Consider the following 21,022-nt stretch of genomic DNA (forward strand, 5'->3'; position numbering starts at 1 on the left):
TTAAAAGTAGGATCAGGTTGACAATAAACAGCCATAGATATACTTTTACATGTTATACAGAAACATTGGAAAAGTTAAGAAATGGTCCATTTGAGTAAAATATGTACTACACCAACTTAATAGATTGTTCTTTTATCATCCATGTTAAACACACTGTCATATACACAAACACACATGCTCTGCATTAAAAAAAAATAAAAATACTGAAAAATCAATTGGGGGCATACATTATATACTTTAATTTCAATTTAATCATACAATCAAATAGTTGAGGTTATTCATATAGAGCAGATCTCTTAATGCACAAAGCTGTAAGTTTTTCTAGAAGTATGTCATAGCACAATCTCCCTAAACCCTTACACACAAACCATCAATAGATCAACTCAGCTTACAGTCTTCAACTATCCTGCAAGCAGGTGGCTGTTAAGTCCCAGATATCTTTACAATCACCTCTCTGAAGTGGGAAGACTTTAGAAAACCTGTACAAATACCTTGTGGATAGCTGCAAAACCAAGCTAAATTACAGAAAGTATGTAGATTCACCCTGCTGAATTAGCAATAATTTTACAGTCCAAAAGTTCCTTTATATAATTATATGCTATTAGGCCTAAATTGGCCAAGCACTTACCTGCATCTTCAGCACTCACATCATACAGTAAAATCATCTATGACCTCGGACTGTGAAGGAATGCGATGTATTAAGCCAGTATTGCCCCTCTTGTGGTAATTATGATGGACTCACTAAAAAGTATTCTACTGTACGAATGTAAATAGGTGTGTTGTATATGCCAGTTTTGGACAGATTTCTCCACATGCTTAAACAAAACTCTTTCAAAACACAACTACAATGTGTTTATCTTTACAGTGCATTTGGTAGAGCTATAGGCACACACTTACTCATCAGAATTATAATCATTCAAGACAAAGTAAAGAACTGAAGGCAATGGCATTTATATGCTAACAAAGCGGTTGCTTCATTCATGGTTTTTAAGTAAACTAGACTAGAAAGGGAGACTGAAGTAAAATCGTATTTCAAATGCAGTTGAACTTATGTACTTTTTAAACTGAAATTCAGAGCACACAGAATCATGACTGGAACAAAAATCTTTTAAGTAAAAGGTCTGTGTTTTCACTGATTTTACTTGGCTGTCACATCATTCTAAAAAGATGCAATAAATCTGAAGAATGCTTGACATATTTTATTATAAATGTTCATCAATACAGAACCAAATTAATCTTTCTAAATATCTACACATCAATGTAGAACCAAATTAATCCTTCTAAATATCTACAAAAAGCACAAGGGCAGGTTAAAAAATATTCTCTAGCATGAGCAGACAATTTGTGGCTTTCAGTTTTTTTCTTTCTATGAGCCTGTTCTTAGGGAAGAAATAATTTTAGAAGGCATTTTTTTAGTCCAGTAAATCTGGAATAATCTAACTGTACTGTGGTTTTGATAGTAATTTAACTGAAAACTGAAACTAGTGCAAATAATTTTGAAACTATTTCAAAACTCCCACATCTTTCCATATATATTTTTGTGTATTGTTCATTTGCCTCAGAATCAGCATCTGTACTGAAAAGAGTTCACTCTTGTCCACACTGAACAGCTGCTCTCCCCCGAGTCCAGGTAAAAGGACATTACAGGCTTGTTTCTATTACAACTGTTCAAAGGATTTTGTACCTTGCTAGCTCCTACCTTTCCTGCAATCCTAAACCATGCAAGCACACGATCTCAGACAAAGAGGAGTCCCAGCTCTTGCTAGTAGTCTGATCAAGAAATCAATCCAGGACTGCCAGTAGAGGCATTAGCAACCCTCTCAGCAATTACTATTAGATTTGACCATTACAGACAAATGCCATTATGTAACATAGTTATCTGTCACCACATTCATCAGACAAGAGGTTATGCTCTCTTTATGATTTAAGAGAACAAAACAATGCCTGTTTGATCTCTCTGTGTGTATGCTAGAGTAGAGGGGTAGGGTTGGAGGAGAGGCATGATTGCTCTAATGGTTGAGTACTCTAGGTCATTATTTGCTAAACGGAATTTTCCTTGTCCATCTGCCATTTCTTTTATACTGTGTTTAACAGAGAAGTGAAACTGAAGGTGCTGTCTTCTGGAGTTTTACCTGCATTTTAAGATGGAACACCTTCATAGCAGAATCACTGCATAAAATTGTCCCTAACCTTACAGACAGGAGAAGTACATTTGCTTCCTGTGATCTTTAAACATAAAAATCCTAAAAATCCAATCTACTACTAGCACTGAAATCACAATATTTGCTTTTGCCAATGTCTTTTTGTCTTTGTCAAACCTATTTCCGTATTACTGACACGGTGATGTGATCAACACTTCAGGGCAGTGCTCAGCAATACTTCAGCCAGCCAGCTACACAGCTGAATGTAAGCAAAGGGACAGTACAAAGCAAGAAATAATACTGTGTTCCATTTGCAAAATGTCAGTCTTCCTGTTAGTATACTGTACTTGACCCTTCTGGCTGGAGAGGTGTTGATGGTTTTATTCAAAACATCGTAGATGACTGTACAGAGACTGGACATAGGTGAAGACGCACATGGGATCTGGCTTGTGACCCATCACCATCATGTCTTCCACTTCTATCAGACGGTCACAGTGAGCCATTTTCCTGTATTAACAATAAAACACATACAACAAATCAAGAGTTACATAACTGCTTCCAGGATTCATTTGATGCTCTGAGTATAATTGAAACATTTAAGAAATCCTGAGGTTTATTGACAGCATTTCATTTCACAATTAATTGAGCAGGGTCAGGCTGGACATTGTTATTTTTCTGACAACAGAATATTCCTGTTCTTTCTGTCTCTTGCTTTATAGTGGGATCTGATCTAAAGCCCTGGAGGGGTGGTGCTTTTTTCACTATGATTCACATTCCTTATATCTGTAGCATGTAACCCAATCTCACACTACTCTGCCCATGTCTCAGTTCTTGGTTAATATATAGGGAGTTCCAAAAGAATGGAAAAACTCAGGAGGAGATGAGATGTGCTGATGAAGGCCTATGTGGCTGTGAATTGTTTGTTCTCCACCACACCCATTTTGTCAAGATGTGAGTGATCTGGATCAGCAGAAAGGAACAGATCTGCAGAGGCTTAAGATGAAAAATCAAAAGGGCAGGGATCAATTGTATCAGCATAGCTAGTACTGGGGTGAACAGCAATAGCTGAGAAAATAGCCTTTACTGACACTCAAATAAATCAGTTTAAAGGCAATCATAGCTACGAATAGTTTATGTAATTTTCTCTCACGTAATGTTTCTTAGTGGTGTGTTTATGGTGTCTTTTGTTCTCCCCTGAACTTACTGTTTATATAAACTGAGGTAGAAGAACACTGCAGCTTTCTTTTGAGAGTTGTAGATAGTTTTTTGGAGATCACCTAAATGTATCACAGAATCTCCTTCAACTCACTGACAAGCAACAAAATTTTTTTATATATACATATATGTGTACTTAAAAAAATACTTGTATTTCCCAAATTAATTCCTTTGCTAGAGGCTGTAATAAGGAGAAACAACATTATGTCAAGAAATGTGAAAGGTTTTTTCTGAATGGGCAATGGCAAATCCAGTACCTCATTAGCCATGTGTTCGTACTGCCTGTTACCATTTGGAAAAAGTGTACCAAACCCAGCTGCATACCACATGGAGAGGTCTTACCCTAAGAATCCCATTGATACCAGCTCAAAAATGTTACTATTTCTGACTGGCAGGTTCACATTCATAATGACTTTAACAAATTAGTTAGCATTTAACTAGCTGCTATACAGCATAAAAAAGAATCTGGATAATGTGACTGAGGGTATTAGCTCTGCCTGTCTTCAGAAATGCAGTTACCTGGTTGAGATACTGAGAAGCTCTCAGTCTTGATCTGTACTTACACTGAATTCAACCTTTGTTCTTTTTCAAGCAAAACAAGGTACAGTTAGAGATGAAGTCTCACACGTTCTATGCATTCTCTCTGCAGAGCAATCTGGGAGGATGGGGCTTCATAATCTGAAGGTGTAATTGGACAATTAACCCCCAATATGTAAATGGACCAAAACTTACAAAAGTGTAAAAATGTGTGATCCGTCATCCATCCTGGATGTAGCCTTGGCCAGGCTCTTGGACTGTCCAAGGTGTTTCCTTTGAAGGTCTTTTTATATTAAATACCTACTTTATTCCTTTGACACTGTCTAGCCTCTGTTCTAGGTAGCCTCCCAAGGCATCAACAGAGAGTCAAAAAGAATAATAATGAAACTCTTCACTGCTGCTCTGGTGCATTAGACTTGAACTGGAAGCACTTCCCAGAGCGCTAATGTACTCACTCAGCCGTTGTGAAGGCCAGCTCAAAGTTCTGCTTGCGGTTAGCTGGGTCAAGCTTATTATAATCAAAAGCTTCAGGAAAGAAAGAATGCACAAGAGCGCAGAACGCCATCCCATCATTCCAGCTTGAGGAGAAGTTCTGCAGATCAATGTGCTGTCATGATGAAAAAAATACACATGTTAATGCAGCACAGGGGAACAAATGAGAGCAGCTGCTTTTGTTCAATGCAGTTTTCTATCATTCTTTCCCACCAGCAAGAGCACAGGCTTTATTTTCTTCTTCCTACCTTTGTATGTCCGTTTCATTGTTGACATTCTGGGAAAAAAATGGCACTAAAAAGCAATAAAAGCTCTTTGCCTGAAATAGCCAGATGCAAAGTAGACACATAGTCAAGGTCCCTGATCCAAAGCCCACTGAAAATACTGTGAAGAATCTCATCAACATCAGTGAGCACTGGAGAAGGCCAGATGCACCTGCTCAGTATCTGCGGAAATCAAGGACACTGCTTATATATAACCATAATCACCCTATGGAGGATTTAAAATTGAAGAACAGTTCATTTTGTGAATAACCCTAGATAAAGACTATGCTTGCTGGCTTTGCCCAATTCAGTATCTGTTTACACATAGATAGGTAGAAACATAAGAAAAATCATACCTACTGCACAACCTGATTCTCAAGACAGATTCTTATTGTTACTTTCAAATGCCACAGTGAAAAGAAACATATTTGTTTCGTGCTGCTTTCTCATCATATAAAATTCAAGTCCCAGCTTTTCTGATAAGCAATTAACCATAATTTTAATTAGTTCTGCTTATTTATACTATAATCTACAGTTTAGCAATAATTATGCGCATTTAGTAATGTTGAAAAACATACTAAACACATGCAAAAAATCCCTAGGAAAAAAATTCTGTATTTCTTTGACAGTTGCAGTTTAAGGCCAGGTAAAACGAGTAAAATCTCAACTGCTGTATTCCTATAGTGACACTGATGCTACCTCATAAAAATTTACTCAAAGTATGATTGCAACTCAACCATTTATTACAAATTTATTTGTCGAATACTAAGAGAGTACTTGGGTGTGCATGTAGCAAAATGGCCATAGTCTCCATGTATTCAGAAATTGTCATGTATAATGTGAATAAAAAATTACAGCCTGCAACTAAGAAAAAAAAGTCTGAGTGTATACTGAAATTTTTATCCATAAGCACAAAAAGGTTGGCTTTTAGAAAAACAATAATGCATTGCTTTAATATACATACAGAATCTCATTCATGCAATCACTGACAGTCTTGAATTGCTGCCTACACAAACCATATTCATGTTACCCACACAAAAATTAATGACTTTGAGGAAGTTAACTAATTCTCTAGCATATTTTACATTCACCCTTTGAGCACGGAATTTGGCAAATTCTCTTGAAACAAAAAAGAGAGAGATGAAAATACTACCATATCTTTACCTTGTATCCTATGGTTTTTGAGCGACACCAGTCTAACAGAATTTGTTTAATGCTGCTAGCGCTGGCAACCCCAAAACTCAGCGACCTCTTCAGCTTAGCTCTGGATTCTCCTTTTCCTCTGGAAAATTAACAGAGACCAGATTAAATTATATTCTAGAAAAACTTAAACCTATTTGTCAGGAACATCTATACAGCTTTGCTCAGGTCAGCCCTTGTCCAGGTGATATTTGAGAAACATGTTGCTGAAATCTCGACTTGTTGGTCCTGCAAGAAGAACTTAGTTTTATTAAACGAAAGCCAGAATTCCAATTCCAATTCCTCTTTTCTTTAAATCATACTCCCATCAAGAAGTGTATATATTTTGATCCTTAATGAATGGCAACAGAAAGTCACTATATTTGCAGTCTCCTATAATGATGGAGAAGGCAGCTTTCACAGAACTCTTCCCTGATAAAAGGGAACCTGCTGCTGCAGCTGAACAACTCCAAAGTCAGAGGATTCTGTAGCTGTGAATTTCCAAGGCTTGGTCTGTGGAGTCAGTGAAACTTTAGGGGCCTCATATTGTCGCTAAGCTCCAAATCCTACACAGAGAGAGTTCTCCCACCCAGCTGTACTCTGCTGGTAATAACCAACAAATTAGTTTTCCATTAACAAACCATTCTGGGGACAAGGACTGAGACGTACTTTGCATCATCGCGTTCAAGTTTTTCAAAAAGCGCTTTCCTGGCCTGCGTTTCTGAAGTCCGCGGGAGCGTCTGAGACCGCACCAATTCTCGCCTCCTTTCAACCGGGCGATGCACAGTAGGGGGAGGTGAGTGAGAGCTGGGGGTCACCTCACAGCAACTGTCAACGGCACTGGAGAAACATAACGTGAAAAGTAAGTGGTAAATGAAAGAGTAACTCTCTGCAGTGACAAGAGCAAGCATAAAGGTTCAACTGTTGTCTCTAAACCTTCCAAAAGATCCATTTCAAGAGGACCTGCATGAAAAGGACCTGCATCAAAAGCAATGTTAATAAAAGTAAAATTATTATTAAGACACAACAGCACATAAGTATTGAAGCACCTGAGGTACTGTTACAAATAAAGACACAGCTGGGCAAGCCACAAGCACTTTGCAGCATTGAGCAGAACAACAATTACAAACCTTCAAGAAAAAAAAGAAGACAAAAAAGTTGTGGCCACACACGAGCACTAAATCCCATCAGTTTCCAACTTCAGGGTTCTTGGAGGCTGTGACATTTTTAAAATGAAACTTGAAGAATAAATCTGGAAGTACTTTTGAAATTTTTACTTGTAGCACACAGAATTCTGACCTTCTGACAGTGTTGCTTTACTGACTGCAAGCTGTATATGTGACTGAGAAATATATTCTAATTTGTGTTTGTTTGAGCCATATACTGCTTCATTGGCATTAATGAAGCAAGCCAAACATCCATATCGCAGAGATGGGGAAACAGGCAAAGAACAACGACATCAGTGTCACACGTTAATTTCTGTTACAGATGGAGGTCGGGTATGACACCAAGGTTTCTGGGGTGCTCACTGTATCATGACTCAAATACTGAAGTGCTGATGTTGGAACTACCTGGGAGGAAATGTAATACCTAATTTGGGATTGTTTTCAATACAGATACAAGCCTAATTTAAGAGATTTAAACTTTCTTCTCTCCAATTCTTTTATTGATGGATATTTTGCATGCTAAGCATGTCTGTATATGCCAGGAATAATTGTGATAACATGTAATCCTCTACTAAGCAACTGCAACTTGAGTTAATAAAGAGTGTGTAGTACTCCTCAGGAAGGCATTTATCTACAAATTAAAGTCTAGGCTAGCCAAACTAAGGATATTTGCTGGTAATTATATGTTGGTTTCCAAAAATAAACCTAAAGTACTAATTTCAACACAGATTAGTATATTTAAAACTGTTTTCAAAGGATCTGACAACTTCCTCCTCCTAACAAAAATCCACCACTATCAAGCACTGATAATCTTACTGAATAAGGCTAAAACAAAGTGTAAATCCACAGTTAGGTCTACTTGAAAGTGCTCTGTAAAATTTTGTCCCTTCTCATCTCTGTTCCACTTAGCCCAGAGGAAAGCTCACAGCCTTTAACACACTTAAAATATAGCACGAGTGTCTCATTAGTTCTTTGGTGCACTGGTGGGACAGCCTGAAGAAGCACTCCCCGCCAAAAAAGGAGCCAAACGTGCTAAGGCTATCCAAAGCTGTAATCACAGGTGTGATGCTCATGTACAGCCTACCAGATGCCTCGTGGAAAGAATGGTGTGAGGATTAACCAGGATATGGCCCTGATATAGGAATCAGAGGCACAAAAGAGCAAGTCATGCAGGGAGAATGAGTGATCCCCAAACTAGACATATAGCATGATGTGTACAGCAAGTTGCTGATTTCCTGTGAGAAGTACAATCAATAAATAACCTGGTATGTTTCACCTGAGAACATTCAGGGTATGTATATAAGCACTGCTGTGTTGAATGAAAACTACTCTGTACAGTACATCACTAGGATGGTTTTAGTACAGATAGTGTGATTATTCCAGTAGTCATTGACATCGATTGGTTATTCGCTGAAAGTAGAAGTGTGGTTAAGAGGAATATGCCCATTTACATGTTGATGGGCATAGCACATACATTACATACATTAATGTAATTTAATGTATGTACATACATACATTAAATGAACTACCTATGTTAATGTAAGAGATTATGGGGCAAGTAGATTAATGTACAATTATACATCCAGTGCTTAAAACAGCATCTGGGACTCACCTGTTTTCCAAGTCAGCAGAACACCTGTCCCTTGCGACTACATTGACCACAATGGCCTAACAAAATGTCATGAAAAATGCATACCTTTCACCAGTTTTGGCTCCACTACGCAGCCCGTAGTTCACAGTTGACACAGGCTTGGTGACAGAAGTAGCATTCTCTATGTAAAAACAGAAAAGATGCATTAGTGCAGAAACTTTCCTCATGTGCTTTCAAATAGAAAATTTCCTCATGTGCTTTCCTGGCGGATAGATACGCATTGATTTTTACTCACCACACTGTAAAGCTGCAGGCCTCTGACTTCCATTTGAGCTAACAGGCTGGGGAAGGATTTTCCCCAGCAGTTCAATTCCTCTGTAAAACTGCAGCGAGGATAGTATAGGCATACCAGGAAGGACTCCAAGAGGACGCCTTTGATAAAACTGCATTTGGAAGGTGAGATCACTTCGGGCCCTCAGAGCAGGGCACACTGCCACTGACATTTCAGTTAAAGGAAAAAGTGGTGCTTGCAAAAGTCATTCTAGCAGACAAGCCCTGGGGAGTTTAATGTAATTGAGTATGTTGATGAGTACATAATTTAAATGATCTCATTTCTACCAGGAAGACATTTTAGTTTGTAAAGTAGAACAGACTCGAAGTTGCAAATGTGGCTTAAAATCAACTTTGCCTCTTCCTCCCTCCACCTCTGAGGTTTACCTTATGTGCTTTGCCTCTTAGGGCTCAGCTTTGGACTCCAGCTATGCTCTATAATTGCAAAACAGTGGAGTGTCTTGCCCATTTTTAACATACCAAAGCCAAAACTTGTTGCATAAACCAGCAGCCGATTTCTTGAAAGCTCCTTCTATACACGAAGGACTGCCATCTTAGAAGCAGTCCAACCTGATCACTGTCTTACTCTCTGAAAATGCAGAATTCTTCCCTCTTCTTATAGAAGTGATCCAGATCAACTACACTTCTCATGTAAAACACACTGGTAGATGCCAGCATACAGGTGTGACAAATTTGTGACCACTTACAATTGCCATATACTTATGCCAATCTCAGATGTTTTCAGATGAGGAGGAATTTAATCCTTATTCCAGAAGAGCTACATATTTTGCTAAATAGACCGACACTTGAGACCACTGTGAAATGTCAGTACATTGTGCAGAGAGTAACAACTTGGTGACAGCAATCACAGGTACTTTTGGAGAGAGATCAACTCATCTATTTCAACTGAAATCAGAAAGCTCAAAGTAATTTGCTTCAGCATACGAGGGTGGGCACGCCACTTTCCAACTGCCTTGTGTGCAGTCACAGTTTTCACTTGATCAGCTGAAATCTTCACTGCTCAAGCTGCCTGCCTCACTTTTCTGGCACCTATGGTTTCCACAGCAGAGATTGCCTAAGGGTACACACGTACATCACTGTGAAAGTAAGGGTAAGTACCCCTCACTTTGAACTGATTGAGAATCTGATGGAGTAGAACAAGTGTTTGTGATTCTATGAGTCTGTATACATATACTTGTTAGCAATGTTAGTATTACCGTGTACCTACAAGGCAGAAGTACATGCTCAGATCCCCCCAAAGAGCCCAGAATCACTCTCAATTTTTGTTGCATAAGGGCATGCATATAGGAATACTCACCAGTAGCAGATGAATCCATTGTTCTCACTGTAATTGAATTCCAGTCCTTCACTGTATCAGCACAAATACAAAGGAAGTGTTTGCTACATTTTTAGTTTTAGTAGGATAAAAACTGAAAGAATCATCTGCAAATAACCCCTACCTCTTGCTAGCAATCCCATCCCAGTCTCCTTCTGTAATTTCTGACTCATATATATGTAGTCCAATTTGTAAGTGTCACAGCCAAGGACGAACGGCTTCCATGTGATTTTTTTTTTTAAACTCAGTTTCAATATAACTAAGATTCTGCAATCACGGACATATGTATATGTGTCAGACTGCTGTCAGTCATTCCTTCTTCCAAATGACTATTAGAACCTGCTGGCCAAATATCTGCCTAACTTCACCCAGGACCTCCAGTCCTAAAGCTTTAAAAATGTCCACAAATTTCATGAAAACAGCTGGGCATGTTTAAGAGATTCAGTAACTTACTGAATTCAGTAACTGTGCTGTAAGATACACTTCACTAAAAACTCAACTACGTTAGGCACAAGAATTCTCTGCAGATGTGACATTACAACTGAAAGCTCCAGCTAGGACCCACAGTTCCAAAATGGAATGTCCCACAATGGGATAAATAGCCATAGAAGCAAGGTTTCATAATGGCCACTAGGTCACAGGACAAAACTCATAGCACCAGTTGAAGAAAGGAAATGGGATGCGGCTTCAGCAAGTTATTTTTCTCTTTTACCTGGCTGGTTGGAAGATTTTACTCCCATTTTATTTGCGCTCTTGCCCTGTCCCAGCAGGCAAGAAGATGTATTAGTTGTTCCTGCTGAACAGATGCTCTCTCCTGAAAACTTCTCAGGTATCCTGGTTACTGCAGTAACGGGAAGGTGGGGCATCTGTAAGGTGACTGCAGGGGCATGGGCTTCGGGGGATGAAGATTCTGATATCTGAAAACAGGTCAGTTCATGGGCGACTTTTGCCTGACCTGAATAAAAAATAGGAGAGAGGAAGTAAATGTGTTTGCAGTTTGTAACAAAGCTACAAATGAATGTTCATGCAACAACTTTATTTTACAGGTCATTGGACTTACTCCTCTTTGAAACATTATACCATCTACATAGCAGAAACAACCCTAGCCCAAGTGACCCTTGCAGCAATCACACTTACTCTATGTGAACCTCAGCAGGAGCAATATCTTCAGATCATTAATATATTCGCATTTGCATTTGGTAAGCTTCTCTTCCTCTGTGCAGCTCTCACTCACAATCTCCTGCCCCAGTTACGGAAGCAGCATTTTTGTTCATGGTTTTATGAAACACTGTATATGACTCTTTCCTTCCTCCACTGAAGGATGACAGAAGCAGATGGGTGACTTGCAACATGTTTTGGGACACAAGACTACAACGGCACCCACCACAGAAGGTCTTACCGCTCGTGTCTCAAGGTAATGCAGGTGTAATAGCCTCCAATTTATGAAACACCGTAGTACATGCTTAACAGTAAAGCCAAAGTTTAGAAATTAAACTCCTAATTATGAAATAAAGTACAGGTGCCACTGGACAATATCCATAGAAACTATAGAAGATTCTAACCCTTCAAAAATGTGAGTCCTGCTCTATGACTGCCAAGATCAGGTATTTTACAAGCGGTGCTGCTTCATTTCATGCCCTGTTCCTACCTGATGATGAAGATCGATGCCCATTTTCAATGATGGAAGAACTAAAAACTCTTCTGAACTCAGGTTTCTGGTGGTCATCCAGGTCTACACTCTGTCAGAAAAGAAAACAGACACGACAGCTAAATTTCAAACAGCAGCAAAAGTGGGAAGAATATCCAGAAACACCTGCCAAGAACAGGTCTTCCTCATGCAAGAGGCCACAAAATAAGAAAGGAACAATTACCTAACCCCAGGAGCTGAGCCTGCGAATGAAGCATTGGCAATGCATAACTTAAATCAGTCTTCACATGTGTGTCCTTAAAGGACCCTAGGAGATGTTATCTTTTGTTAGATAAAGGTATCAGCACCTACTGCAATGGTGATAAACAGAAGACTTGATGTAACAGTGGAGAAATTGATTGAGATTGCATAGAATAATGCTGTTCATTTTTTTTATTTGCTGCAGAAAGAAAATACAGTATAAAAACATATTGTACAGGCATTACAAAGTCAATTCAATCCTAGGACACTACAGCTATTTTATGATCTGCAGCGTTTGTAAGGATAGCTTTTTTTCTGGCAAAAGCATAAGTTGTTCTCGTAATGGCTGTCAATATAATTCCAGAAAAATCAGCCAGGAGTTTTTTTGTGGGTTTAGTAGGAGGTTGTGGGGGTTTTTGAGGGGTTTGATTGCGTTTTTTGTCTGGTGGGGATGGGGTTTTTTTGGGGGGTGAAGGGGCATGTTAAATCATGAGGAACTATGTGATTTTTGGCTGCATAACTAAAGGAAGAAGAAACTGCTTCGCAGATACATGATTACAGCAGTTAAGTTTCCAAGAAGAAGCAGCAGCTACAAGTAGTAGAGAGAAATTCCCCAACACACATTCCACAAAAACGTTCATTGATTGTGTAGTTATACCCAGATGTTTTAATTTCTGGGAGAATCCCACTATTTTGAAACTTTTGAAAAAGGTACTGTGCATGAATAAACTCAGTCATCACTAGCTGCCAAGACTGAGAAAATTACAAATTAAACAAGTACTAATTATAGAAACCACGCAGAATCAGAGGTTCAGAACCTTTATTGCTGCATTTAGTGCAACTGAGATCCCAGTCGACAGTTACTGCCCAAATCCAGAAATGAAATGTGAAGCACAGCTAATGCAGCTCCCTATAATGTACCCATGATACACAGTTAGAACTGTTTAGCCATTCATGTCACATTATGACCTGAATGTGAAGAATGCCTGTGTATGCTGTAAACATGAATCTACTTTTATAAGCTGGGGAGGTGTGGGTGAGTAAAATCGTCAAATGACATGATTGTTGCAAAGGTCACGTAGCATTCTACACACTGAACTGGCTTTCTAATGCAATGTCAAGTGCTGCGTTACATTATTTCATGCAAACCTGACTGCTACAGTTTGGCTAACAGTGCCAAAGAAGAAACTGATACCAGGCTGGAGGATGGGGAAGAAGGCCCATGTGCTGACAGAACAGTGGGAGGATCTCAGGTCAGATTCTGATGTGCATTTAGTAGTGTCAGACTGAAGTACTTTCAGAATTCACTGTGGAGATGCCAAGCTTCTGACAAACTCGTGTTTAGCAATACTACTTCTGTCAGTGCTGGTTATATAGATTATAAATAGCAGAGGGATAACTACACATATCTGATCTTAATAATAAGAAGTACACATTTGTACAACTCATGTGACAACAACACAATGAAGAACTGATGAAGAAAAGAAGGTTAACACTAATATTTTGGATGCCTTATCCAAAACTGGTTTGCAGAACTAATCTCTGTGTAGGTCAGAGGTTTCCATGTAAGGAGGGTGATAATACTTTCCATAGTTATAGCGCTGCTGGAATTTCTCCTTTGCTGCAAAGAAGTTACACTTTGGAGATCCTTAACTGGAAGCTGCATTTATCGCAAGCCAGTAGTAAAAATTCAATGCATTCAGAAAAAATAAGCACCAGTTCACAAGATTAGGAAAAAAAAAAGAAATACAATTGTTGTTTCCTCGCTGAACCTCTAAGGTGCATGTCAGTTATGTCTCTTCAAGATTTTGTCTGCAACAAGGTCAAATTCTAGAAGAATGACAGACACATATGATATTGCTCTCACTCAAATGACAGATTTCAGTCATTCAGTGTCATTCATAAAACCACCAACTACCACAAGGGTCACAGTACAAATCACTGGTTCTAGAAATGCTGTTTATGTAGGAGAAGTACATCCCATTCTTAAATATGATAGGTGAAATTGTTGCTTCACTTTGATGAACAGTAATATTGCCACTGACTGCCACAGAGGCAAAGTTCCACACTCTGTTCCTTGCATATATTGAGATCACTGAGATATCAGATACTGGGAACAATGAAATTTTGAGGAAATGGAAACAAGCCAGCTAGACACCAGCAAGAAGTGTACCATGTTTACACCTTAATTCTACTACAAGAAAGCCATTGTCCACAAGACAATACAAGTATTCTCTATCTGTTAGTGACCCTGCTACGTGAAAAAAAAGCCATGAACATATTAACACCATGAACATATTAGAAAAGCTATTGCACTGAAGAAAAACAATAGGAGTACTGGATATAAACGGATAGGAGGGAACAATTCTCTCTTAGCAGCTTCAGCAGGATGCCACAGTGAGTTAAAACAAACAACAAAAATCTAGATAAGGATCAAGGCAACCATGAAATGTCACCATTCCAAAAGGACACTTCTGGAAGTATAAGAGAATAATGAAGAAGTTAAACCAACAGACTTCCTTTATCAAACAGAGGAGTTAAGATAGTTTGGAAACAGAGTATGTAATGCTCTAGTAATCATGTAATCTCCCGGTCATTATAGAACCATAGAACGGTTTGAATTGGAAGGGATCATAAAGATCATCTTGTTTCAACACCTTGACATGCACATGGATTCCATGCATTAGATGAGGTTGCTCAGGAGCCCTTCCAACCTGGCCCCAAAGACCGATAGGGGTGAGGCATCCACAACTTTCCCGGGCAACCTGTGCTTCACCACCCTTTGAGTGAACAGTTTCTTCCTAACATCTAATCTAAACCCACCCACTTTAAAACCATTGCCCCTTGTCCTGTTGCTATCTGCCTGTACAAAACCAAGTGCCTCACCCTCTTTTTGTAAGCCCCCTAAAGTATTTGAAGGCCACAGTGAGGTTTCCCTGAAGTCTTCTCTTCTCCGGGCTGAATAACCCCAGCTCTCTCAGCCCATCTTTGCTGGAAATACTTAGGTCATTATATAGACCCCAGGTCATGTCTTATCCAGTTACTCACAGACTGCCTAAGCGCCGGGTGCCATCAGGTCATCAGGGAGAGATCCCAATGGGTAGTAATACTTGTTTAGACCTTCATAGGTGGTCATAGCCAGCTATCTATCTCTCTGTGGCTTTGACCACTGCCGGAAGATTCTCTGCAGCTGTCTGTCCAAGTTATACAGAAACTCTTCTGACAGTTTTAAAATGGGACACCCTTAAAATACTTTTAGTTCTCCCTCTTAACAAAGGCATCATGCTTAATCACAAAAACTATGGAAATATCGTAAGTTATGAAGCCCTTGCCAAAATGTAAAATCAGACCAACAAAAGAAAGATCAAAACTCTTTCTTTGTAAATGCTCAGTAGCGCAGGTATGGCTCCAGGATCCAGATCTTTGAAACTACCTCTTCAAATATCCCCTATTTTCCACCTTTGTGAAAGCAGCTCTCAAGACTCTGGCGTGGTTAAGAGAGCTGAGTTGAAGTCTGGTATCAAAATAACAGAAAGACTCACCTCCAAGTCGGAGCAGCTAACATCCATTTAAAATTCCACCAAAACCAGCATTTAGACTGCTCCATATCAGCTTTCAGGGACATCATAGCAGAAATTGCCCAGATTAGAATTAAAAGGAGATTTGTGTCCTCGCTTCTGAACTATGCTTGGAATTCCCTGGATTCATTTTTTTCCCAAATGAAATTATCATTAAAAATAATCTAGCAATATTAGAATATAATGGCTGAGATACCAAATATGCTCAGAATCTCTGATATTCAATTAATGCAGCATCGACCGCACAATAAAAAGGAACTCAGCCAATAAATCTTTTCAGGAGCAAGAGAGCACATCTTGATTTGCTACTATTTCCAGGTCAGCGTTATTTGCTTCTCGTGTCTCACATTATAGAAGTATTTCCTAAGACTAGAAGCGTCACCAGTTTTATTATAGGTGCTTGTGTGTCTGTAAACATACACAGTGCCATTTATGGTATTCTGTTTCAAATGCTTCAGTCATATAACCAGAAATTGAAATCAGCTGAAGGAACAGTGTTGATTACAGAAAATCTGAGCAACTGTCCCAGCAACCAAGGCTTGGTCTTTCATCATTTGCATGCAGCCACATCAGAACCTGACCCACAAACTCATGTTTTCACTACACAAATTTGGCACGTAGAGCTGTAGTTGCACCTCCCATACTTCTCAGTACTGAAATTCCCTTTCGGTCAGCTCTGCTAACTTGGGAACTTCTCTAACCTAAATTGTTGGGAGGGCACTGAAGAACGATCAGCACTTAAGTGATCTTCCTTGAACCCCCAAAGCAAAGCAGGAAGGTTCCCATCCAAACAAAAGCTCATACTGTGCTTTAACGCAGACCGATACCTAAAGCTGGATATTGGCCGTAACATTGATGAAAGACTTTCACAGACTGTGGACACCACAGCATAGACAGTGGTGATGGAGTGAGGGACCACAATCCCTTGTCCCTTCTGTATCACTCATCTTATTTCAATTCCTTGCAATACAAGCAAGTGTGGATAGCTCCGCAGAACAAAAAGGAAGCTGTCTGGAAGTTGTATGGATGCTGCTTACCTTTGTCACATAGGGGAAAGGCAGCAATTGCTAGAATATATCAAATAACAGTTTTACCTTTCCATTTGCCCAGAGGTAGGAAGCCCAATGATCCCATTCACAGGTCAGTAGGAATGAAGAGGGCTGGAATGCAATACAGACTCTGCTCATTCCCACCAATTCTAGTAAATGTAACTTCCAAGCTTTTCTTCTTTAACCCCAAGCCTAGATAGACCACAGACCCAATTTTTAAAGCTCCAACAATTTTAAAACCCCCTTAAGACATGCTTAACCCAGAGGACATGAAACAGCCTGTCATCTGTGAAAGCCAAGTCTCTAGTATCTTAGTTTTATGTGACCAAATCACAGTGTACTGACTGGTAGCGCTCTCCTGGCATCCAAGGTGGCACAGGAGCTCTCAATTCTTATCGCAGAGACAGACACAGAAAAAGAATTACACAAAACATCTCGGTACCAGATGAGCTTTCCACTATTGGGATTTCTGTGCACCAAGTTACAGTGCTCCATTACACTGCAGAAAGTTTTATCAGTGGGATGGATGACTACGTTTGTGCAAGTTCAGGTCATGGACACCACGAAAGCTTGTGTCAACCTCTCAGGGACGAGTGCAGCAGTGAGGGACAGTGGTTGGACAGCAAAACTGACTCACTGTGGGATGTTATCTTATGGAAACCTCTGCCTGCTATATGCTTAAGCTATTCCCCTTTGCAAGTTTTCCAACTGGCAAACAGCACTGTTGGCACATAGATCCCCCAGAATCGAGTCCAAAAAGGATACAAAAATATTCGCATACACACGTACATTGATAGCCTAGACTGCCCCATCTCCTCTTATTTCTAACCACAGGGAACCGACAGATTGCTACTACTCTAACCAAGATCCCAGTCTGACCAAAGAGGGCCATAATCAGGTAGATCTCTAGATGGTATCACAGCCAAGACCATCTCTCACAGCACCTCCCAAAATACCACTGACCCCTGGCAAAAGAGGAACCCCGTGTACTTAAACATTATCCCGTGCCAACGCAGTCTGGCAACACCCGTGAAGCATCCCTACATGCTTGCCCTTGGCCCTCCCTCCTGTCGTCTCCCTGGCCGCTTACTTGGCTCCGGCCAGCGACCGTTCGCTTGGCATGACCGGAGAAGGCGCTGTCGGCCGAGCCTTGCGCCGGCGAGCCGGGCCCCACGACCTGGGGGCTCTCTGCCGCCTCGTTCACCCACTCCTGCGACAGCCCCGCCGACCTGCCCAGGGCCTCCACCTGCCGAGACAGGCGCTCCAGCTGTACCCGGAGGCGCCGGTTCTCCTGCTGCAGCTCAGAGACAGCGTGTGCCAGGGGGCTGGCGAGGCGCAGCACCTCCTCCACCTGCCGGCCTACTCCTTGCTTGAACAGCTGGATGTCCACATGTATCTCCCGGACGGCGCCCCGCAGCGTGTCCTCGTAGCGTTCCAGGCCGTCGCAGACAGTCTGCGCCTCTCGACTGTTCAAATCCTCGCTCTCGCCGGCCATGGTGTCCAGGCTGCGCGGGCAGGGACGCAGGAAGGTCGGGAGCGGCTATCGGCAGACGCCGGACCGTCTCCCTCTTCGCCGTCGCCTCTCCACCTCTTAGAGACCTCCCCGTGCCCCCCGGCGGCCCCTAGCCCAGCCCTAAGCCCGGCCCCCGGCGCCGCCGGGCACGGCCCGTTCTGCTGGGACGCGGGGGCTCGGCGGGGCGCGCTCCGGGCAGCCGCCGCACAGAAGCGGCGCGGATGGTGCGGGTCGTGCGCCTGTCCGGTGTGCTCCGCTCAGCGTGCACTCCTTCAAAGGGGGAGATGGAATTTCGGGAGGGAATGGTGGAACAAGCAAGGGGAAGGGGCGGGGCCACGAGATCGTTCTCAGCTGCCCGAGGCCTTTAGCCCGCGATGGGCTGCGGGCGGGGCCGCGGGAGCGAGACGGCTCGAATCGGGCGGCAGCGCTGGTGTGGAGCAAGGAAGAAGCGGGAGATGGGGGTCGGGAAGGAATCGGAGAGAGACAGAACGAGGGGAGGAGGGGTTTGTACCAGGTCTTTCCCGGCTTGCTTGGACGATGACGATGTGAAAGTATGCACAGATTGTCTCTTTAGCTGGGAACACGGAGGCGAGGGGAGGAGAGAACGGTCTTTGAGGGCATAGAGACGGAAATGCACGCACAAGCACCCTTAGACAAACTGCCAAATTTCTGCGCTTTCATGGGCAGAAACTTGTAACCAGCATGTTCACACTTACACGTTTCCCACAGTAGGCTGCAATTCCATGGCCATTAGTATTGAACTGTCAAGTCGTCCAGCAGATCCAGTCTGGGTGCATGGTGGATGCGACGCATTTCTATCCACGTAACCAGAGCCACGATGCACAACCCTTTCAGGCATATTCTTTACTGCAGCACAAGACAAAAAAGCCCCACAGAAAAAGGGAATCTGAGAAATATTTTAAGCAAATTTGCATCATCAGGTAGCCTATACATGACAGCACTTTATGTCAGGTGGCTACAACTTCTTTGGTACCATTTAACAGTTGTCAATAGTAGCCTACTTGCAGCAGCAAGTAGCTAAGCCTGTAAATCTGGAATGTGCAGGGAAAGTTGGCATTCTGCGCCAGTCAGTATATGTAAAACCCTAAAACAATAATAACAGATAACAGAATTCAATTACCATTAGCTCACAGGCAATTTCTTAGCATATGCAACCTTATTGAAAAACAATATGTGCATGTGTGTGGTTATTACTGTTGACAGCTCATAGCTATTAGCTAATGGTACTAATAGTGTAATTCTTTGGAAAATACTCTTCTCTAGCAAATATTTCCATTTTTTACAATTTTTTTAATTGCTAAAGAAAATTTCTACTTTTTCACAGAACAACTATCTAGTAGACATTTTAGTTTTCTGACAAAAGGTGTTTTGAAAGAAAATTTCCAACCTATTCTCAGCTAGGTCTAGCAGAGCTAAGCAAATAAAATTGTTTGGCTGTTTACAGAGACTCAGCAACCATAGAGTAATTGCAAACTGCCAGTGTTCTTAAAACTGCCTCTCATTCATGCTTTTAGAGCAATTTACAGTACAGGTGAACGTACCAATAGTTAACGTACATCCTAATTTCACAGAAAAATTAAGTACAACTTTCTGTCTGTCTCTCTGTCCTGTTGCAAAAAAGGAATTAGCTTTATACTTCAACAGTCTGAAACCACACCCCCCTTTCTGTTCCCTTTTGAAATCTTCTCCTTCGGACCTTTTGCAGGTGGACAGAGCATGGGAATATGTCACTCTCCAAAAGCCTCTCAAAGCAGTTATTGGATGTAAATAGCACAGGTGAAGCCCAAACCAGTGATTCAAAGATGGAAAGATAATGCTCAGTTTCTCAGAGCTTAAACTGAGAGATTTAGAATATTTTGATGCCCAAATGACACTAGATTCTCTGTCTCAATATCTGATGGTTTTTCTTCTTCTGCAAAACTCTATTGGAAAATAGGATTTCTTTTGAAGTACAGGCAGTCAAGGACCTCTTTTCAGGTCTGAGCCACAAACCAAAGACCAAGATCAATGGGTGCATTTCTGTTCATGGTGTTTCAATAGTTCCCTAAGCACCTGTGGTTATCACTTTTTAGAATCAATCTGGAGTGCTAGAAAAAAACTGAAAACTATCCTAGAACAGCAGCAACATGTAATTTCATTAAAACAAACTCTGTTTCCTTCCCTGCATGTCTTCAAACAAAGACAAACGCACGTATAATGTAGGTGGGTGTACCCGTGTGCATTCAGAAGCCAAACCATGAGCTGGGAAGTCTTCACCTGATAAGTTCTTTCTAGACTTGTGTTAAAAGCATACTCATTTCAGACCATGGGAAAACACAACTTACTGAAACGTACTAATCTAAAAGCTAAGCAATCCCGTGGTAGTTATGCAACAAGGATTTAAAGAGGTATCTTAGACACAAGATTTTGGATAGTTTAAATATCAAAAGCCCATTCTGAAATTGGGTCAGTTGAGTGCATGGGTACAATCACTGCTCAGATGAAATTTCACAGCCTGTCTGCATGTGAAACAACAGTTTTTTAGGGGATACAAGCATCATAACGTCACCCTAGGACACTGAGGAAGGATAAACCTTCTAAATATAAAACATGAGTTACATTCTTAGTCACTTATCTCAGTCATTAGTTCTAATTTGCAAAGCTTACTGAAAACAGCCAAAGATAACAATCACTCCAAGCAGGCTAACAGTCAAGAAGCCTCAGTTGTTTCTTATAACTGACAG

General features: G+C 41.0%; 1 protein-coding gene across 1 annotated transcript; it reads right to left on the reverse strand.

Annotated features, from left to right (window-relative positions):
• Positions 1 to 215: 215 nt before the first annotated feature.
• SMTNL2 (smoothelin like 2) lies at positions 216 to 18,737 on the reverse strand. Its single transcript, XM_058037613.1, has 9 exons — positions 17,856 to 18,737; positions 11,899 to 11,989; positions 10,963 to 11,205; positions 10,233 to 10,283; positions 8,690 to 8,765; positions 6,497 to 6,667; positions 5,813 to 5,930; positions 4,349 to 4,500; positions 216 to 2,648 (listed from the first exon to the last, which is right to left on the reverse strand). The coding sequence occupies exons 1-9, from the start codon at positions 18,258 to 18,260 to the stop codon at positions 2,522 to 2,524; spliced, it is 1,434 nt and encodes a 477-aa protein (XP_057893596.1). The 5' UTR covers positions 18,261 to 18,737; the 3' UTR covers positions 216 to 2,521.
• Positions 18,738 to 21,022: the final 2,285 nt, after the last annotated feature.

This window comes from Melospiza georgiana, chromosome 19 (genome assembly GCF_028018845.1).
Source record: "Melospiza georgiana isolate bMelGeo1 chromosome 19, bMelGeo1.pri, whole genome shotgun sequence".
NCBI classification, from domain to species: Eukaryota; Metazoa; Chordata; class Aves; order Passeriformes; family Passerellidae; genus Melospiza; species Melospiza georgiana.